General features: G+C 40.0%; 2 protein-coding genes and 1 pseudogene across 2 annotated transcripts in view; 2 read left to right on the top strand and 1 right to left on the bottom strand.

The window, feature by feature from the left end:
- Nucleotides 1-13,974, top strand: part of LOC131881979 (diuretic hormone receptor-like) — a 28,475-nt gene extending 14,501 nt beyond the window's left edge. The window contains exons 5-10 of the mRNA XM_059228983.1: nucleotides 4,197-4,283; nucleotides 4,355-4,479; nucleotides 5,478-5,603; nucleotides 9,943-10,143; nucleotides 11,086-11,282; nucleotides 12,945-13,974. Of these exons, the coding sequence (XP_059084966.1) occupies nucleotides 4,197-4,283; nucleotides 4,355-4,479; nucleotides 5,478-5,603; nucleotides 9,943-10,143; nucleotides 11,086-11,282; nucleotides 12,945-13,560 (1,352 nt within the window). The 3' untranslated portion in view covers nucleotides 13,561-13,974. The remainder of the gene's footprint in view (nucleotides 1-4,196; nucleotides 4,284-4,354; nucleotides 4,480-5,477; nucleotides 5,604-9,942; nucleotides 10,144-11,085; nucleotides 11,283-12,944) is intronic.
- Nucleotides 13,975-14,295: 321 nt separating this feature from the next.
- The window catches only part of LOC131881980 (uncharacterized), a gene marked incomplete in the record, with an annotated part of 24,101 nt that continues 21,942 nt past the window's right edge, over nucleotides 14,296-16,454 (bottom strand). The window contains 1 exon segment of the mRNA XM_059228984.1: nucleotides 14,296-14,493.
- Nucleotides 14,970-15,747, top strand: LOC131881789 (glutathione S-transferase 1-like; annotated as a pseudogene).

A 16,454-nucleotide genomic window follows, 5' to 3' on the forward strand; every position in this document is an offset into this window, starting at 1 on the left:
CATTTTCTTGCTACGTTTTACAACAATGAAGTAAATACATAACACAGGAAAAGCCGCCTTGGGGGTGAACTGAAGAACCACAGTACAATGGAAACGACGTTTTGGGACCAAAAATCTCATGCGCGTACTCTTATATTATAGTGGCTCTAGGGTGACTGATATCTTCAACTATTCCGGTATCAGGGTTTGAACCCATAGCACTTAGGGAGAGGATTCTTGCCTTTCTTGCATTTTGGACACTCAATGGACAAAAGTGTCCAAAAGTGGCCAAAATTGGACAAAATTGTCCAAAAGTGGGGACAAGGTGTTCCAAGGCAAGTACAATTGCCCCAATGGTGGGTAGACAACCAATAACTTTTAAACCCTAGCTTTAAATTCATGCCAGTTTTTACCTAATCTACATCTTAACGATCTTAACGAACGAATTATGATTTATTGTTTTCTGTTAGAATAAAACGCTTCTCCTTATTATCTGACATCAAACACATCTTTAAAAGCCAAACTTGCCTACCAATACTTTTAGCAACTTGCTTATGAATAACACCTCTTAAATGTGAATAATATATCATCCTTAAACCTTAGCAATGAGGCAAGATTTTCAATTTTTAGGATTAACTCTTTTTAAGAAGAAACCCCAAAACGCCCGTGATTTCTAGTTGGAAACGCGACTAAGGTTACTCCAAACATCTATGTATTGATTACGTTTTTGAAAATATTATCTCTTTGTAGGTTTTAAGTGGATTAATGCTCTAATCTGAGCTAAAATCCAAGATGATCTTTTACAAAAGGTGTTCCTTTTGCTTCAATAACAACGAAAATCATTATTAGAAGTCTTGGCATATGCAAAAAAAACTATCAGTATTGGGAGTAACACCGTGTTAGAGAAGCGAGATTTCGTAGTTTTTTGCAACAAAAAAGACGGTCGTAAAAGATATTGCTTGTGATGTGAGCAATTCGGCTATGGTACCAGTATTTTATTATTTTAGCCTTTTTGGTGAGTAAATTTACCAAGGTAGAAGGAAAATCGAATTCTACCCACTATCCAAGGATAAACGAATTATCATGAATCCTTCCTTGACTTGTAGAATAGCTTTACTGGGATTCTAAGGTTCCTTGCCCAGCCCGGTTTTATTCTGCCCATCAGAGAAAGGTACTCTGAGTACTCGAATCCAGTTAAGAACTGCAGTTCTTAGCTAGGACCACGAACTTCTAGAAATATGTAGTGATGTGTTTCGATCCGGAAGCTCAGCTTTTTAGCTTAAGGGACCTCGGCTAGGGCTCCCATCACAAGCTAAAAAGAGTACAATATCAAAATAAAAACTCATTGAATGAGTGGCAAAACGCGACCCTGCCGTTCTAGGTCTCGGAACCAGGGCTGCTTTAAAACTCGTTCCTGATCTTGGGTCTTCCTTCATTTCTCTACCCTTTTTCGTTGGAATGGGAGCCCTACCAGAGGTTCTTCCACCTAAATAGTTGATGTTCCGGATCGAAACCCATCATTAGAAATATGGACTGTGAACGAGCTTCCCGCCAAATTGGCCTGCTGTTGGCCATAGCGACTTTGAGCCAATTTTCGAATTAAGGATTACATCATTGACTTGAAAAGTGGTTCATTTCAAAGTTGTCAAAAGCTTATGTTGCTGACCAAGAGCAGGCCGAAAATTTGGATTTTATGTAGTGTTTACTAAATAACTTTGGACATATCTCCTGAGTTCCCTAAGCATAGTTTTGTGCTCAAATTTGGCCAAACTCATTGATTCTACAAGGTCCTCTGGTGGTATGAAGTGCGTATTTGAAATAAAATGAACAGTTTGGGAGATTTAGATAAATTTGTTCGAGGCTGCAAGAACTCCCGGAGTGCGATTTCGCTTATCTAACTTTTGCTTTTGCCAGTATGAACTGGTCTAGGTAAGCGAGACAAACAGTTAATCGGTTCCCTCTTCGGTCCAATTTACTATGGTCTCTTTACCCTTCCATGCACAATGGAAGGGTAAGCACTTTCTAATGACTGGTTGAACTCTATTGTTCCGTTGCCGTGTGAGCCAATGCACCTCATATAAAGATACAGTACATTAATGACTACGTCTTTAGTGGAAGTTAAGCCCTTGTAACGAGTTTTTCACTGGCTTACAACCGGGATCGGACCATTTTAGGAGTATCAAGGGTGCCAATGCACTTCTGTGACCACCGAAAGACTGCGAAGCGCAGATCCGGGTCGGAATTGGGCAACTTTCAAGATCACTGACACGGTTGAATTTGGAACTCAATGTCCATTGGGACGTGATCATGGTATGAAAGTCAGAAATGGGAACAAATGAGCTCATTAAAATTGAAGCAAAACTTAATTGCTCCGGCCAAAAATTGGGAGAGGCCGATAAATTTGGCCAGTTAAAAACTGGGATTTTCTCTGGAAAGTGCATGCCCATGAAACCGACTTGTGGAGAGAAAATGCTTAATCCAATTGCTTTGGAACTCTCTCATCGCACAACTGCGCTGTTCTCTCCCACGAGCACTTGGCATTTTGCCTCAGAAATCAACCTCCTTTGTATTATTGGACGCTTAAAAAAGCACGTGGAAAGTTCGAGTGAGGCACTAAAAATGGTAGTTGAACGCCAAGAGCAAGAAGACAAGTGATGGATTTGGACGGAAAACCTCTTTCCCAGAGAGACTGTCGTGAAGAGCTCAACGAAGAGAAACGACCTCTGAAGCAAGTCATGCTGGGCAATGAAGATACTAATAAAACAATGTTTGAACTCATACTTGAGGATATGTAAGTGCTCTGACACAACAAATTAAGAGGAAGTTGAGGGCCTTCAATTGGACGATGGATGCGATTGATCTTTCAAAACAGGAAATAAACTTCATTGACAAATTATCCGCCTTCAATTTCAAGAGGCCATTTTTGAGATTGCCAGTTCTTACAAAAATTTGATTTACTTCTCATCTTCAGTGTTGAACATACATTACAACAAACCAGAAGGTATAGAAATGTAGCTCTAGCGAGATGTAATATCATGAATGACCAGAACTTACACTAGTCCTATGTGTTACTCGAATGAGGCCCTCTAGGCCCATGTCCATCCCTATTGATCTTAAAGAAGCTGTTTGAAAGTTCTTCACAACCATCATGGATGGAAACCACTAGTGCATCGAGTGAATTTGAGATATTGGACACCACTCTTAGGGAAAGGGGAACCTTTTTTCCCATCCAAGGCCAAGGTCTGAGCATCTTCGTATTCTCTACGGAGACTAAGTTTCTTCGTCTTCAATTTTACAAGTTCCAAGTTTAAACTGCCAACCTTGACAGTGGTGGGTGAGCATTTTATGGACCAATTTCCCCTCTTTTGTTCACCTAACGAATGCACATAAATTAACCGTTCTGGAACATGGAGGTTGTGCCATGGGTCCGTTTGAATACAGCCACGCTTGTTTTCTTTTAAATGGAACATCCTCAGGAATCATTCATTTGAAATGTAGGGCTCGCTGATGATTCATCAAAACGCCTTCTTTTTTCCATTTTTAAGATCAATAGAACATTTGCGAATAGGAGTAAGGCCGGGAAAAAGTTTCATTTGCACAGTTCAAAAAATGGGTGGAGAAAGTGAGTTGTAACAAATTTTGTCAATTCAGCAAGCTTTGCCCAAGTACCTCAATTGAAAATCAAAAGCGCAATGTCAAACTTTTCTGGCACTAACTTTGCAAACAGAGTGCTGTTGGCAGAATATTAGTTCCACTTTAGACTGTTTGAAGTGGAATCAAGCCTTAAATGAAGGCCAACAAAGGTTCATGCAGGAACAAAGCTTCTGTGAAAGAGTAGCCAAGGACCTTCAAGGCCCCTTGCAGAATGAAAAGTTTACTGAATGAATGAAATCTCGGTGATAAAATGAGCAATGGGCCAAAACCGACATCCACTTTTTTTAACCTTAGGGAAGATAAAATGCTAAATCTACATGAGGAAAAATAGCTTCTGACTTTTTTAAAGATTTTTTGAAGAACACACCATCTTTCGACTAGGATTGCTTAAGTCATAATTAGACAAATGGAAAGTCTCATTTATCAAAATAGCCCACCATGACATAAAATTTGTACTCCAATCTATATTTAGAAGAGTTATTGCACTGCATTTTACCCGGAATAGACATAGGTAGTCATCCAGTGTTATGAAAAAAAGACCTAATTCATTTAATCTCTTTCAGGGTTGTATTTATTTGTGCAAGTGATTGCTGCTTTCTTCATCGACAATTCGTGTATGAAACTAAGACACTACCTTTTCATCGGATGGGGTGAGTATTCCTGACATCAACGTCACCAAATTGAAGATGGGTAATTTCGCTCGTTTTCGGTGCTCTTCCAGGTATTCCATTTATCATTGTGGGAGTCTGGGCCACCCTGACCTCAAGCCTCAACACTGGAATGGTCAACCAGGGTGTCAATTTTCGAGGTGTTCAGTACAAAATTACCACATCAAATTTTACAACGGTAAATTGATCACCTGTTTCTCAGTATCATGTTCATACTCTACATAATAGGGGCACACTAATGATAAAAGACAGGTTCTCGAAAACGACTTGTTTTAGGCATTCCATTCTCATTCAAAGCCATGGTCAAGTGAACGTGGAGCTTTCTTTGTGAAGCACGAAATAGTTTAGATTATCGTCAATACCATACCCTAGGTGTTGAATAATACATGTTATTGCTGAATCGCCACTTGTCTTAACTTGAATCACCAGACGGAAAGGATTTATGAAGTTACTTGAACAACGCAAGAGCAGAAAATGTGGAGTAGTGGTTGGTATAGTTTCCCAGAAAGAGGAAAGTCGCCGGTTCGATTCTTCTCCCTGACTGAAATCAAAGTTTCGTCCGTCCCATGTTGATAATCCAGTCTTCAAAAGCACATTCTTAACTAAACACCTTCCCTACTAGTACATCATTGTTAAAGAAAGTTGTTGTGAGTCTGAAATATCAACTTACAATGGGTCTGGTCAGTAATCATGATTATACGAAAACGAAAGATTTCTCCCCAAGAATCGAGAAATAGGCTCCAGATTAATCTTAGTTGGTGGGGAATGAGCAGAAAGAATAGTGAGGTAAGTCTTAAGGTTTCCCTTACCTTTTTACTTCTCCCCTTGTACCTCCGTTTCTCTTGTCAGCATTGCTCCTTTGAAAAGGAAAGAAGGCCTCTGAAGTGAGCAATGATGCGTCAACAGGCAGGCCTGCATGCTCATTTAGAGCTTGAGTGGTAGCAGACTTTACGCCTCGAGCATAGTTTGTAATTGTTATAAAATGATCCCACCAATACGTGGCAGGCAGCTGTCGTTAGGACACGGGAAGTCATGCTTAGCATTCATAGCCTTAGTCGCTCTGTCTAATGACCTCTCCAATTGTGAGCGAGTGTCATACTCAAGGCCAACCAAGGATGTGAATGAGATGATGATTCCCAGGGTTGCCTGATAATTCGTCTTCTTCCTCTTCTTCAGATGTCGCCAGCGAGCCCCTCCCTGGATTGCCCTTTCATGGCCCAAAACAACTTGGAATACATCTATACTGTGCCTATCCTCTTTGTTCTTGGACTGAATACATTTTTCCTGGTCTGGATCATGTGGGTAAGTGCTTCTTTCCATCTCCTTTTACTACATACAATTGAGACGTGCGCATAGCTTTGGGCTTGGCCATTCTCGTCATGTACCGTGTACTGGGAAAAGATGATGCTTCACGCATTTGGAATGTGGCCTTCTGCCAAGGAGGTACATATATTTTTGGTCACACTTAATTTCTGAGCCTTCACCAGAGGGGTGGGGGGGGATATGAAGATCTCGAGAGCATTTTTGGAATCGATCAGGATCTTCGATCCAATATTTCTAACCTCCCCGAGGGAATTATCATCCATTTCTCATTTAATGTGGCAACTGAGGGCTACCATTGAGTCATACAGAGCGCTCTATGTCTTCTAAAGAGATGTGTGAAATGCCGGATCGGATTTCAGCTGCGTGAGTTAGTCAGGTCGTGGCATCGAGGCAAGAACTACCATGGTTTTAGCACATCCAGTGCTTCCAAATTTTCATTGACAGTTCGTCATCTTTGAAAATCGTTCGACAATTATTTTGAACCATTTAATTCCAACATTCATTTGATAAAGATGGCTTTACATGGCAACAAGATATGTTGCCTTGAAACCATAACTACTGGCTTCTTTCAAATATCTTTTCATGAATGTATCAAAGAGGCATGAAGAACAAAGTGGTGTAATTACAAAATAATGTACCTGCTTGGGCACAATCTAACATGATTGCAGAAAAATAGATGGATTGTTTACAAAGACAACACATGGCCTTTGAGTGTCTGAGATTGCGATCTATGAACAATCTCTGGCGTGGTCTTGGAACACAGTTGCACTTTAGGATTCTCAATTGTGTTTGAAAGCTGAATTTATGGCATTGTTTTGATGTACTCAAAATAAAAGACCAGAAATTGTAAAATAAAATAAAAACTTTTTCGACGAAACGTCAGAAAAAAAGTGGCAGAAAACTGAGAGAAATTGAGGAAATATGATTGGCAGAAAATGGCAAAAGTGTAATTTTTTACACTCCTCTCAATCACATTCTCTAATATTTATGTACTGTTTTAAACACTTCTTACTCGTGCTTGTCTGTGTAGCTTTGATATGCCAGATAATGATCACTTAAGTCGGTTTGAGCTGGAATTTTGCCACCACAAACGATAGAGATCAGGGTCAGATAAAAACTTTTTTATTCAGACAGACGTTCAGATAAATTCACCTAACATTTATAGACAAATAATAATGATATTCGTTTTGGTTACTTCTTAAACGTCGAAGTCTTGGATGCTGTTAAACCTTACATGAGTCAATGTCTAAGGAGGCTGGCTTTTGAATTGAACTTCAGCTAATTGTAGACCTGTTTGCTTCTAAACTGAGCATTCTTGTAAAAACCTATCCAACCCCTTATTATCTCTTTTTTCACTCACCAGCTTTGCATATTTACATCGGTAATGTCATCATTGAGCTCCTTCCATGATTGACTGCCACTTTTGTCCATGCAAATCCCTTAAATGTCGTTTTTTTTGCCAACGCTGCTCACAAAGCGTTTCCTTATATTCCTTAACAAAAGAGCTACCTTGATTTTTGTTGTATTATGCTTGGGAAGGCATACTTTGTCTCCAACTCTGAGCTGAGAGTACCATCATTTTCTTGCTTTTCATTTATTTCAAAAAATTCCAAAGCAATGAGTCGATACTCTCACATATAACAGAGCTCTGGAAGAGGAGCAAGTGTTGTCGAATGTTACATTTGTGGGTAATTGTTTGTTGGTTCATCTCGAAGTTGGCAGAGAGGAAATGAATTATTCAGCCTCGCCTCGATTGCTGTGAGAGAAGTGTTTACCAGAGGCCTTAATGCATACAGGCCACACCACATCCGAACAACGTTCGTAAAAGACAGGCTATTAATGGGAGAACCTCGAGCTAAATGACTACTGAAGCCATCATATTTCGGATATTTCTGCTATCTATTGAATACTTAAAAGGTCTTGAAGAACTATTTCCGCTTTTCCTAAAGCAAGAAGAAGCAATCTCGCAACGTTTGAAGAGTGTATTTTGCAAAAGTGGCAAGATCCCTTGAGATTTCCAGAACGACTCCTAGAGATCTGTCAAAGTAACGGGAAGTGCTGCTGTAAAGAAGCACTCATGACAGTTATTTATTGAATGCAAACTATAGCCACCCCACCCCACTCATGTTGAATAACCTTGAAAGCCACTTGATTTTACTCACGATTCATATTGTTTTAAGTTCATTATGGTCTTAATTTGATTTAGAGGTTGGGGAACGTCCCTGCTTATGAGATAACGATGTCTACCAAGTACTGAAGAGCACATTGATTGATGGTCTTTCTGGTCGATTTGCTCCATTGGAAGTGGCAAACAGATAAACAAAGGCAAAGGTCAATCATCTCAATGGAACTAAGTGGGCCACTATGATGTTTGGAATTGGCCTCCAGAGATGAATATAATTACAATAATATTTAATATTGTGAGGCCAGAAAGACACAAGGTTCACGTCCTTTCGTGGACCCAAGAATGAGAATGGGATCAAATGTTCTGCACGAGGAAAACCAAAGCAAAATCGCAAGGTTTGATGTTGGAAACGAAGTAAATCTTGCTTTTGAAGGCGGATTGAGTTTGGTAAAGAAGGGGTCGATTCTGTTCCTCGAAGACGGGGAATATCTGATTCATCATATAGCTGGAACAGATGTAAGTGGAACAGATCCAATCCATTTGAGAGATATTGAACAGTTCTACTCTAGGAGGGTAACTCAATTTGGAACGAGAGTTTAACAAGGGAGCAACAGTTGCTTTGAATATTTGATTCAGAATGTGAATGAAAGTTACCGCAACTGAGACATTTTCATTTCCAATAATAAGTAAGTTTGAAAGGAGGAGAAGAACATTTAAAAACAGAGTCAAATGTAGAATTAGATCTTAAAAAATGACAGCACCACCATAGAGGGTTTGCCCTCTAAAAACCATGGTGATTTTGAAGGAAAATGCATCATAATTAACTAACCATAGCAAATATAAAGTGATTGAAACCAACGCATCAACAAGCAGTTGACGCAATTTAATGAAGGAAACGTATAGGCAAAGTGGCTAGCCAACCTGGATTATGCTTTGAAAAAAAACAACCAATTATTTTAAATCATCGGCTTGTCCCAGCGAAACACTATTTAGAAATTAAGCCGTGATAGCAATGTGGGGTCAAAAGTTTATCAAATATGACATTTGCTTGAATTTTGTAACACAAATCTCCCAATTATTAAAATTTTGCTTAGCTCGCGGTGCGCTTTTCGTGGTGTTTGTCTAAACTCTTTCTCCTCAGGATACGACAACAAAACCCAAAATAATGGCGCCAAATTTGATTTCCTCACCTTGCCTTCACTTCGCAAGGGTAGTTGTCGAGAATATCATTTCAGTCGCCATTTTGTTCAAGATGGAGGTAAAATTAAAGACGCATTATTTTACAATGCTTTCAACTGGAGATGACTGCATGTGGTCCATTTTCCAGAATTGAGTCTTTCCCATCGTTTATAAGCTTGAGGCTTTTCTGACAATTGCAAAGATATTAGTCTCATAAAATTCTAGGTGAGCATGAAAGGTACTTGAAGAGAGAAATTCCAAGAAAACTGAGAGCACTCCTTCGACCAAATTTAATCTTGGGTTTTTGGCCCGATTCACAAGTGACCGTGGGCCTCACCACCATGTGTGGACAGGAATAATAAATGAAGGCCTTTTTCATCAAGCCCTAAAAGGACGTCAAGGAAACGTGTAAACCCAACTTGCCACGTTTGCAGACCTCAGTAAGTCTGTCTGAAAACGAGGGCGTGCATTTCTGAATCAGAAAGGTAGTCAAAATCTAATTTGCTCTTTTGTTGAACTTTCCCCCACTTTCCTGGTTTTATGATTCATTGATTCACTAGTAATCAAGGTAACTTTTAGGAAGTCAATCAAGGGCCCCAAATGCAAGGATCCTTTTGCGAGCGTCATAAAACGTCGAAATTGATGACGTCACTCTTTCCGTTGATAACTCACCTCAAGGTACTTTCGGCCACTTTTATGATGCTTTGGCCAATTTATGAGTTCTTATGATAGCAAGTCCTTATGACGTAAGCATTTGATCTTGAAGTCTTTTTTTCCGTCACCAAAATGGGACCCTCTTCACAACCACTTGTGTCTTTCTTAAGCAAAAGAGACTTGAAAATGAGTAAAAACCCAACCCCTTGCTTCAAGAAGGCCATGCTTAGTTAGAAGTCACATTCCCTACTCTTTCTGGAACGAGTTGGTCTTGGCACAAGGGAACCAATATCACAGCATTAGAAGTCGTGGGTCGTGCGGAGTGAGACGTTGTCTGCATATTTTTCCCATTCATTCTAGGTTGTCATCACTAAACTGAGATCCTCTGCATCCGCTGCCCAAGAGCACGACCATCAGAATTGGAAGGCTGCTAAGGCACTGCTCGTTATCATCCCGCTCTTGGGGATCACTTATCTCTTCACCATTTCCGGGCCTTCGGATCCAACCACAATGCCTTACTACATATTTCAACACGTCAGAGCCTTTCTTCTTTCCATTCAGGTAAGGCCAAAGACTCATTACGTGTGGCTCCTATTTGTAGTGAGTGCACGTAGTATCAGGGGTAGAAAAGGATTTATCCCTTTTTTCATGGAAAAGGGGAAGGTTTATGTTGGTAAATTGACTCCTATTTTCCCATGTGTAACTTCATTTGACATTCAGCGGAAATTTCCTCATTTGTCAAAGACAAGGCTTTGGCGATTTTGATGTAAGCCATTGTCTCACATTTTGCAGAAGTTTAGATTTTGAAATGAGCATTGCACTTCGCTTTAATCGATGAAATGACAAGTGACAGGAAACTTAATTTATTTGCCAATGAGATGAGCGTTTCTTTAGAAGTGGCCAAAAATCCATCATACAACATCCTGTACAAGGAAAAGCTTTGTTTCTTATTGAAGACCCGAAACAAAGCATCCCTAACAGCCAAAAAGATCTTTTTCCCGAAAATAAAGCGAGTTAAATTTAAGTGAGCGTAAGAAATTCATTATTTGCAATGATGAAAAAAAATACTGCCCTAATTTTCTCATGGGTTCTATTCAAAATACTGCACGGTTCAATTTAAGCTGGATTTGGATTTGGAATTTTTGCACCAATCCGAGCGAAAGATCTTAAAAACTTCCGTTAAAAATTCACATGGTATTAATTCAAAATAAAACTTACTAGTTTCATGTTACAATAATATCTATTAGAAATAGCTTTCATTTCAAGATGCAAAGCGATAATTCAACGAAGCGAGCGCTCGGAATTTGAAAACGTTCCTTAGCACTCTTTTTAATGCCCAATGATCAATCTTGCCGGAAGATTTACGCACTGCCATCCGACTCATAAATACCCACGTTCTATCCTCACCCACACGAGGTGGGGAAGACTTATTACTCATGGGACCATTTTCAACGCTTCACGCCCAGAGGTGAACCTCAATTTCCGTGGTCATTTATTTTCCAGGGGTTTGCGGTCACTCTGCCGTACTGTTTCCTCAATACGGAGATTCGCAATGTGGTCAAAAACCATTGGGATCGCTATCAGACCAACCGCACTGTGGTCGAAGGCATTCAAAATGTGACCCGAGGAGGGGGTCAATCAGGTCGAAACTCTTTTTCGTTCTACAACAATGACGGATCCAGAAGAAGTTCCACGTTCAGGTATGGTAATGTATGATGCATCAACCACTGTATCTGTCCCCTGGCTTGCTCATCACAAAAGTCTTCTGGCTAATGCCGTTATGTGAAGCATAATGGCAAATGAAAAGAGGAAATACTGATTGAGGATGAGAAGCTTCTGAAGAACTAATAACTTGATAATGTGCTCTTGAGTAAGTACAGAACACGTGTTTGGTCATGAATCCTGGTAGGAAATTGGACGTCTGATTCTAATGACAAATTCCAATCAAAACGTCAGAGAAGTCGATCCGCTTGCGAGTGACGGATGTACTCAGGTTTATTTATTAATATCAAAATAGAATTGTTCTACAAAATGCTCGAAGATTTCGAAGAACGCGTGCCTGCTAGACGTAATTCACATTACACGTAAATGTTCTCCTTTTTGATCTAGTTGAATGATTTCCATATTATAACATTTGGTTAAAAAATATTAATATATTAAAAAATGATATAATGAAAATTGAATGTTAATTGATTTCAAAAGCTGAATCAACCAGCCATGTTTTTTTGCATAATTTGAATATGGATGAATTATCCCTTTTTTCTCAAGTATCTGTAGAAAATGTCTTTTATCAAGGAGGGATTTCTCAGGCACAATACATTTGGAACAAACTTGCCACAGAGATCCAAGTGCGCATTTTGCTGACTCTGCATTTATCTTGCAAGAGAATGGAAACTGGATGAATGGTGGCAAATCGCTTGCGCTGTGTATTCAGATAGCCTATCACGTTTCGACCATTGCAATGTAACCAAAACACGGCCTATTGAATGTCGGAAAGGTTTTTGGCAGGCTTGCCAAAGAAATTCCGTCTAGATACGTAATCAGATTAAATGTTTCCAAGTTTCTAGTTGTCTTTTCATCCACGCAGAACTGTCTCATCTTCCCTCTTTGGCCTCTTTTCGCATCTCCGACTTTTGGACCAACAGATGCCAAAAGTAAAGTTTGCAAAGCTCCACTTCCAACAATAACAGAGGTCGACTTCTCGGTCGAGGTTCTCTCTTGTAAGGCCTGGCAGATTATCTCCACTTGGGTAACATTTTCCCAAAGGAAGAAGTCCAATGGTAGTCGCCCCCACAAGTACATTTTTCGCAGTAGTCTCCAACGTCGAGGAAATGACATTAAAATAAAATAAAAACACCACTCCGCTTGCCCTCTCTGTGAAATATCGAGATTAACCCGTCGCCTCAAGAGTTCCAATTTCCTTCATGAACTTTATACACTTTGAAGGGCTTCCCCATTCATCGTGTTTAGCCTTACATGCACTAGAAAGAATGGAGGGATCTTATTTCTGCGCCCTTAAAATGGTCCTAAACAAATGGGAGCGAAGCACTAAGATTTAACCGGAATTGCGGCAAGCAGCTTAGATCAAACCGAAAATGTGAGAAGGGGAGTTCCATTTGGCCCAATTAACTTCACAAGTAAAGTCATAATGCCTCACTCCATGTATCATCGCCCATCGGGGTGCCCAACAACCTGTCCAAGGTAAAGACCTACCTCCGGAACAGCTTCCTTTGTTCCTACTGGTAATTATGAAGGTCGTTCAAATTTGGGATGCACTTCCTCGGTCGTGCGTGTTTGAGTTTTTATAGGCCTCCGTGACCTGACCAAGGGACCTTACGTTTTATTTTTTCCGCCTGTTCCAGGATGCACTTTACTCCCACGGGTAGCAACCATTCAGGAGGGAGTGGGAGCCAGAATCGACCTCGACTTGTGCATCAATCCTCACTTCCAGCTTCTTATTACGTCGAGTCTAGTTTCAAGTGTCCTGGAGGGGCAAGTCTCGGGGGAACTCACGGGCCTCATCCCAGCAATGGTGGTGGTGCCAATGGTTTTAAATTCATTCGCGGTCGTGAGCACCTCATCGATATTCAGAAGACAATAGAGGAGGCTTCAGACGAGATGAAAAGCACGAGTTTCGATCAGACCTCGACCCTTTTGCCAGCCTCTAACAGCGACCTTCATCTGGCGAAAGGCGGCGACGCCATAGCGCCAACTTCGGGAATAACGACCGCCAAGGTCATTAGAGATGGAGTTATCAATGAGGAAGAGAAGAGCGATGATGTGGCAGAGGAAAACGAAGATGAGAGGGAGTGCCTCCTGGTGAACAAGTTCAATGGAAGATTGGAAATGATCCACGCAGAACCAGCCTCCAAGTATGGAACCACCGCCAACGGAACCAGTAACGATCCAACCGACGTGACACTTTCGGTTCTGAAGTCGAATCCACTCGGATCGCTTCAAGAAAAGAACGTGAATTAGGAACGCGATACTAATGTGTGCTTGTGTGTGTAACTGAACTTGCTCATACTGCCGTTGCTCACCACCATTGTACCTGATATTTGCTCGCTAACCATTATGTGCTTTTGCTCAAATGCTCGTTGAAGAGCTATTGATATGACGATAATTAGACGGACGGTTGTTGAGTGCGATTATCGTACTAACCGAATGTCAAAAGATAGTGTGTTGATGGTTTGTAAAAAAATGTCATGCTAAATATTACGCCGCCAAGTTGAGGTTGTGCCCCCGCTTGAGGGTCGCAATCGTACAAATTTGGACGTTATATTCTCAAATCAGTCAAATTTTCTCCTCCATAGAACGATATAATGCGTTACCAGTGAATGATCTCTTTTGTTGGAAAATACATGCTTTGACAAAGAAAAACGGGCACCTCTAATTGTGATTTACTTTCTGTGGAATAGTGTAAAGGTCATAGTTATGGTAACCTAAAATGATAATGTAATTGCCATTATCATCATTAGCAGATTACGAAAGTGCATTTTTCCTTGCTTGGTTTGAGACTTGAAGTTTTGTTTTTTATGTAAACGTTATTTACTTCATATTGAAATGCGGCGGAGGATTATGAAATAGGAGTGCTTGTACAGATATTCCTTATAGCGCGTAAGCGTCATGTGAATAACTATTTTTGTACATGTAAATCAAATCCCGCTTTAAATCGAGGTAAGCGGATCAAACAAAATAAAGGGTCGGTAATCGTAAAAGTACATTCTTGTATTACGATAACCACAAGTACGGTATATGAAAGTAATTTGACAATATGACAAGCGGGATTGCTTCTCGAATTGGATGGTTCCACTAAATTAACTAGATGGATTCCATGAATTTGCCATCTCATAAAGCAATCCTCTGATTGATCAACAAAAGACTCGGCGCCGAACCGACGAATTCATTCCACTTTCACGTGCTTAGAAACAAAAAAGAAATCACAAATTAGACCTGGAACATTCATCAAAGGATACACACACGCTCCTTCAAAGTGATCTCAATCAACGTTTTTATATTCATAATACAACATTGAGGAGTTCTAAGTTTCTTCAATTGAGTGTTAATATTTGTCCGCTTCTAGTCTAATTCATGAACGGGCATTGTTCAGGAGCCTCCCGAGCTCTAAATTCAGTCTTGTTTGATGACAATTGAATCCAAGGAATCATTAGAAATTTGACCAGACATTTACATTCCATCTGCGAAATGAGGTTAATACTTTCTAGTGTACACATACTATGAAGTGGATATCATAAGCAAATCTCGTGAGATCGTGCTTAATCACAACTTTTCATTGTCAATCTGTTCTTCAAGTCCTTTTGAGTTATCCACGTTGTTATCTCTTGCATGACACCTAATTGCATTCTCAAGTGTTCTTAAGGAAATTGATGTCTCGAACATCCCTCCCTCTAAAGACCCTGTGTGTAGATCGGGTAAAATTGAACAGTCATGGTCGATCTTATAAGCTCCGGCATCTGCTGCAATATGCGTTCCCTGCCTTCATCGTTTGGTATTGGCCCTCGAATCTTCCTTTAACTGAGGGTACGTGGGGTACCTACAGTACAACCCTGTTTTAGATAGTACTTAACTACTTCCCAACTCATGGACGAGCATTAGTCGCTCAACAGAATAACTCCGAGTTCCTCAAAGTAAGAAACGAACCAGTGCACTTTATTGACAACTTGACCCTTGACAGCTGATGTGACGTGTCTTTCTTCAGATCAACCCCTAACACAGGGTGCCCACTTTGTTGGAGGACAATTTCGTGTTGACAGAAAGCCGGGCCATTGCTGTGTATGTGGCACAAAAATTCGGCACCAAGGGACAACTTTTTCCCGAGGACCTCAAGGAACAAGCCATTGTCAACGAGAAGCTCTATTTTGACGCCAATGTCCTGTGGAAGGCTTTCAACGAAGTCTAAGTAATTTGGAGATCCCTTGATCATTGTCTACTTTGCAACTGGTTTCAGACGTCAGGCTTGCCATTATTTTTAGGCCCCCCTCGTGTTTGGTGGCGAGAAGGAAATCAATCAAGACAAGGAGAACGACTTGAAGGAGAAACTCACCCTTTTTAATAGCTACTTAAAAAACTCCAGAGTATGAAGAATCTAACCAAAAAGGTCCTGATAACTTCAAAAAAATCCTCCATGCCAGAACTGGTCTGTAAAAATGGATCGTTGAATCTTCACACATGATCATCTACCAGGGGAAAAATAAACGAACTTTTCAGATCTTTGAACTCTTTCTTTCCCTCTACCCCTTTGCATTCAGTACTTCAATCCTGGGGGGATGGAGCGCATTGATCATTGAACTAATTATTATTTTTATTATCTGGGCACTAGCCAGGCTTCATTGAAGCTTTATTTACTACTGTTTCTGATGTTGATGACAGTAAATCTTGACAATGCAAGAGGATTTTGCTCACTGGCCAGGTTTTATTCAGCCAACGATGCTAGCTTGTGCAAAATCGATGCTAAAAATATGCTAATTGGAATTCGAAAATGCTAGAATAATGCTACTTTTTTTTAAAGAAAAGCATATCATTCATGGTGCTCATAAAGAATTTCAGTTTTATAATTCAATTATATTTGGCACTCTTTGACAGGGTGTATTCAGGCAATATTTTGAAATTTATACTTTTAGAAAAAAAAAATTGAAAAACACAGAAATCTAAAGAAAAACCTCTCAGTAAAAATTGATGCTTTTGTGTTTATGATATTCTCCTAATTTTGAACCCAGAGACTTAGAAGGGGACGCCAAAAAGTGACAAGTTTTATTTGAGCAAAAATGCATTTTCAGGATTTGAACAAGTTTCTTTTGCACCCAATCATATTTTTTTTTCATCGCGCATTATATTTCAAAGCGGACATTAGT

This window comes from Tigriopus californicus, chromosome 6 (genome assembly GCF_007210705.1).
Source record: "Tigriopus californicus strain San Diego chromosome 6, Tcal_SD_v2.1, whole genome shotgun sequence".
Taxonomy (NCBI): Eukaryota; Metazoa; Arthropoda; class Copepoda; order Harpacticoida; family Harpacticidae; genus Tigriopus; species Tigriopus californicus.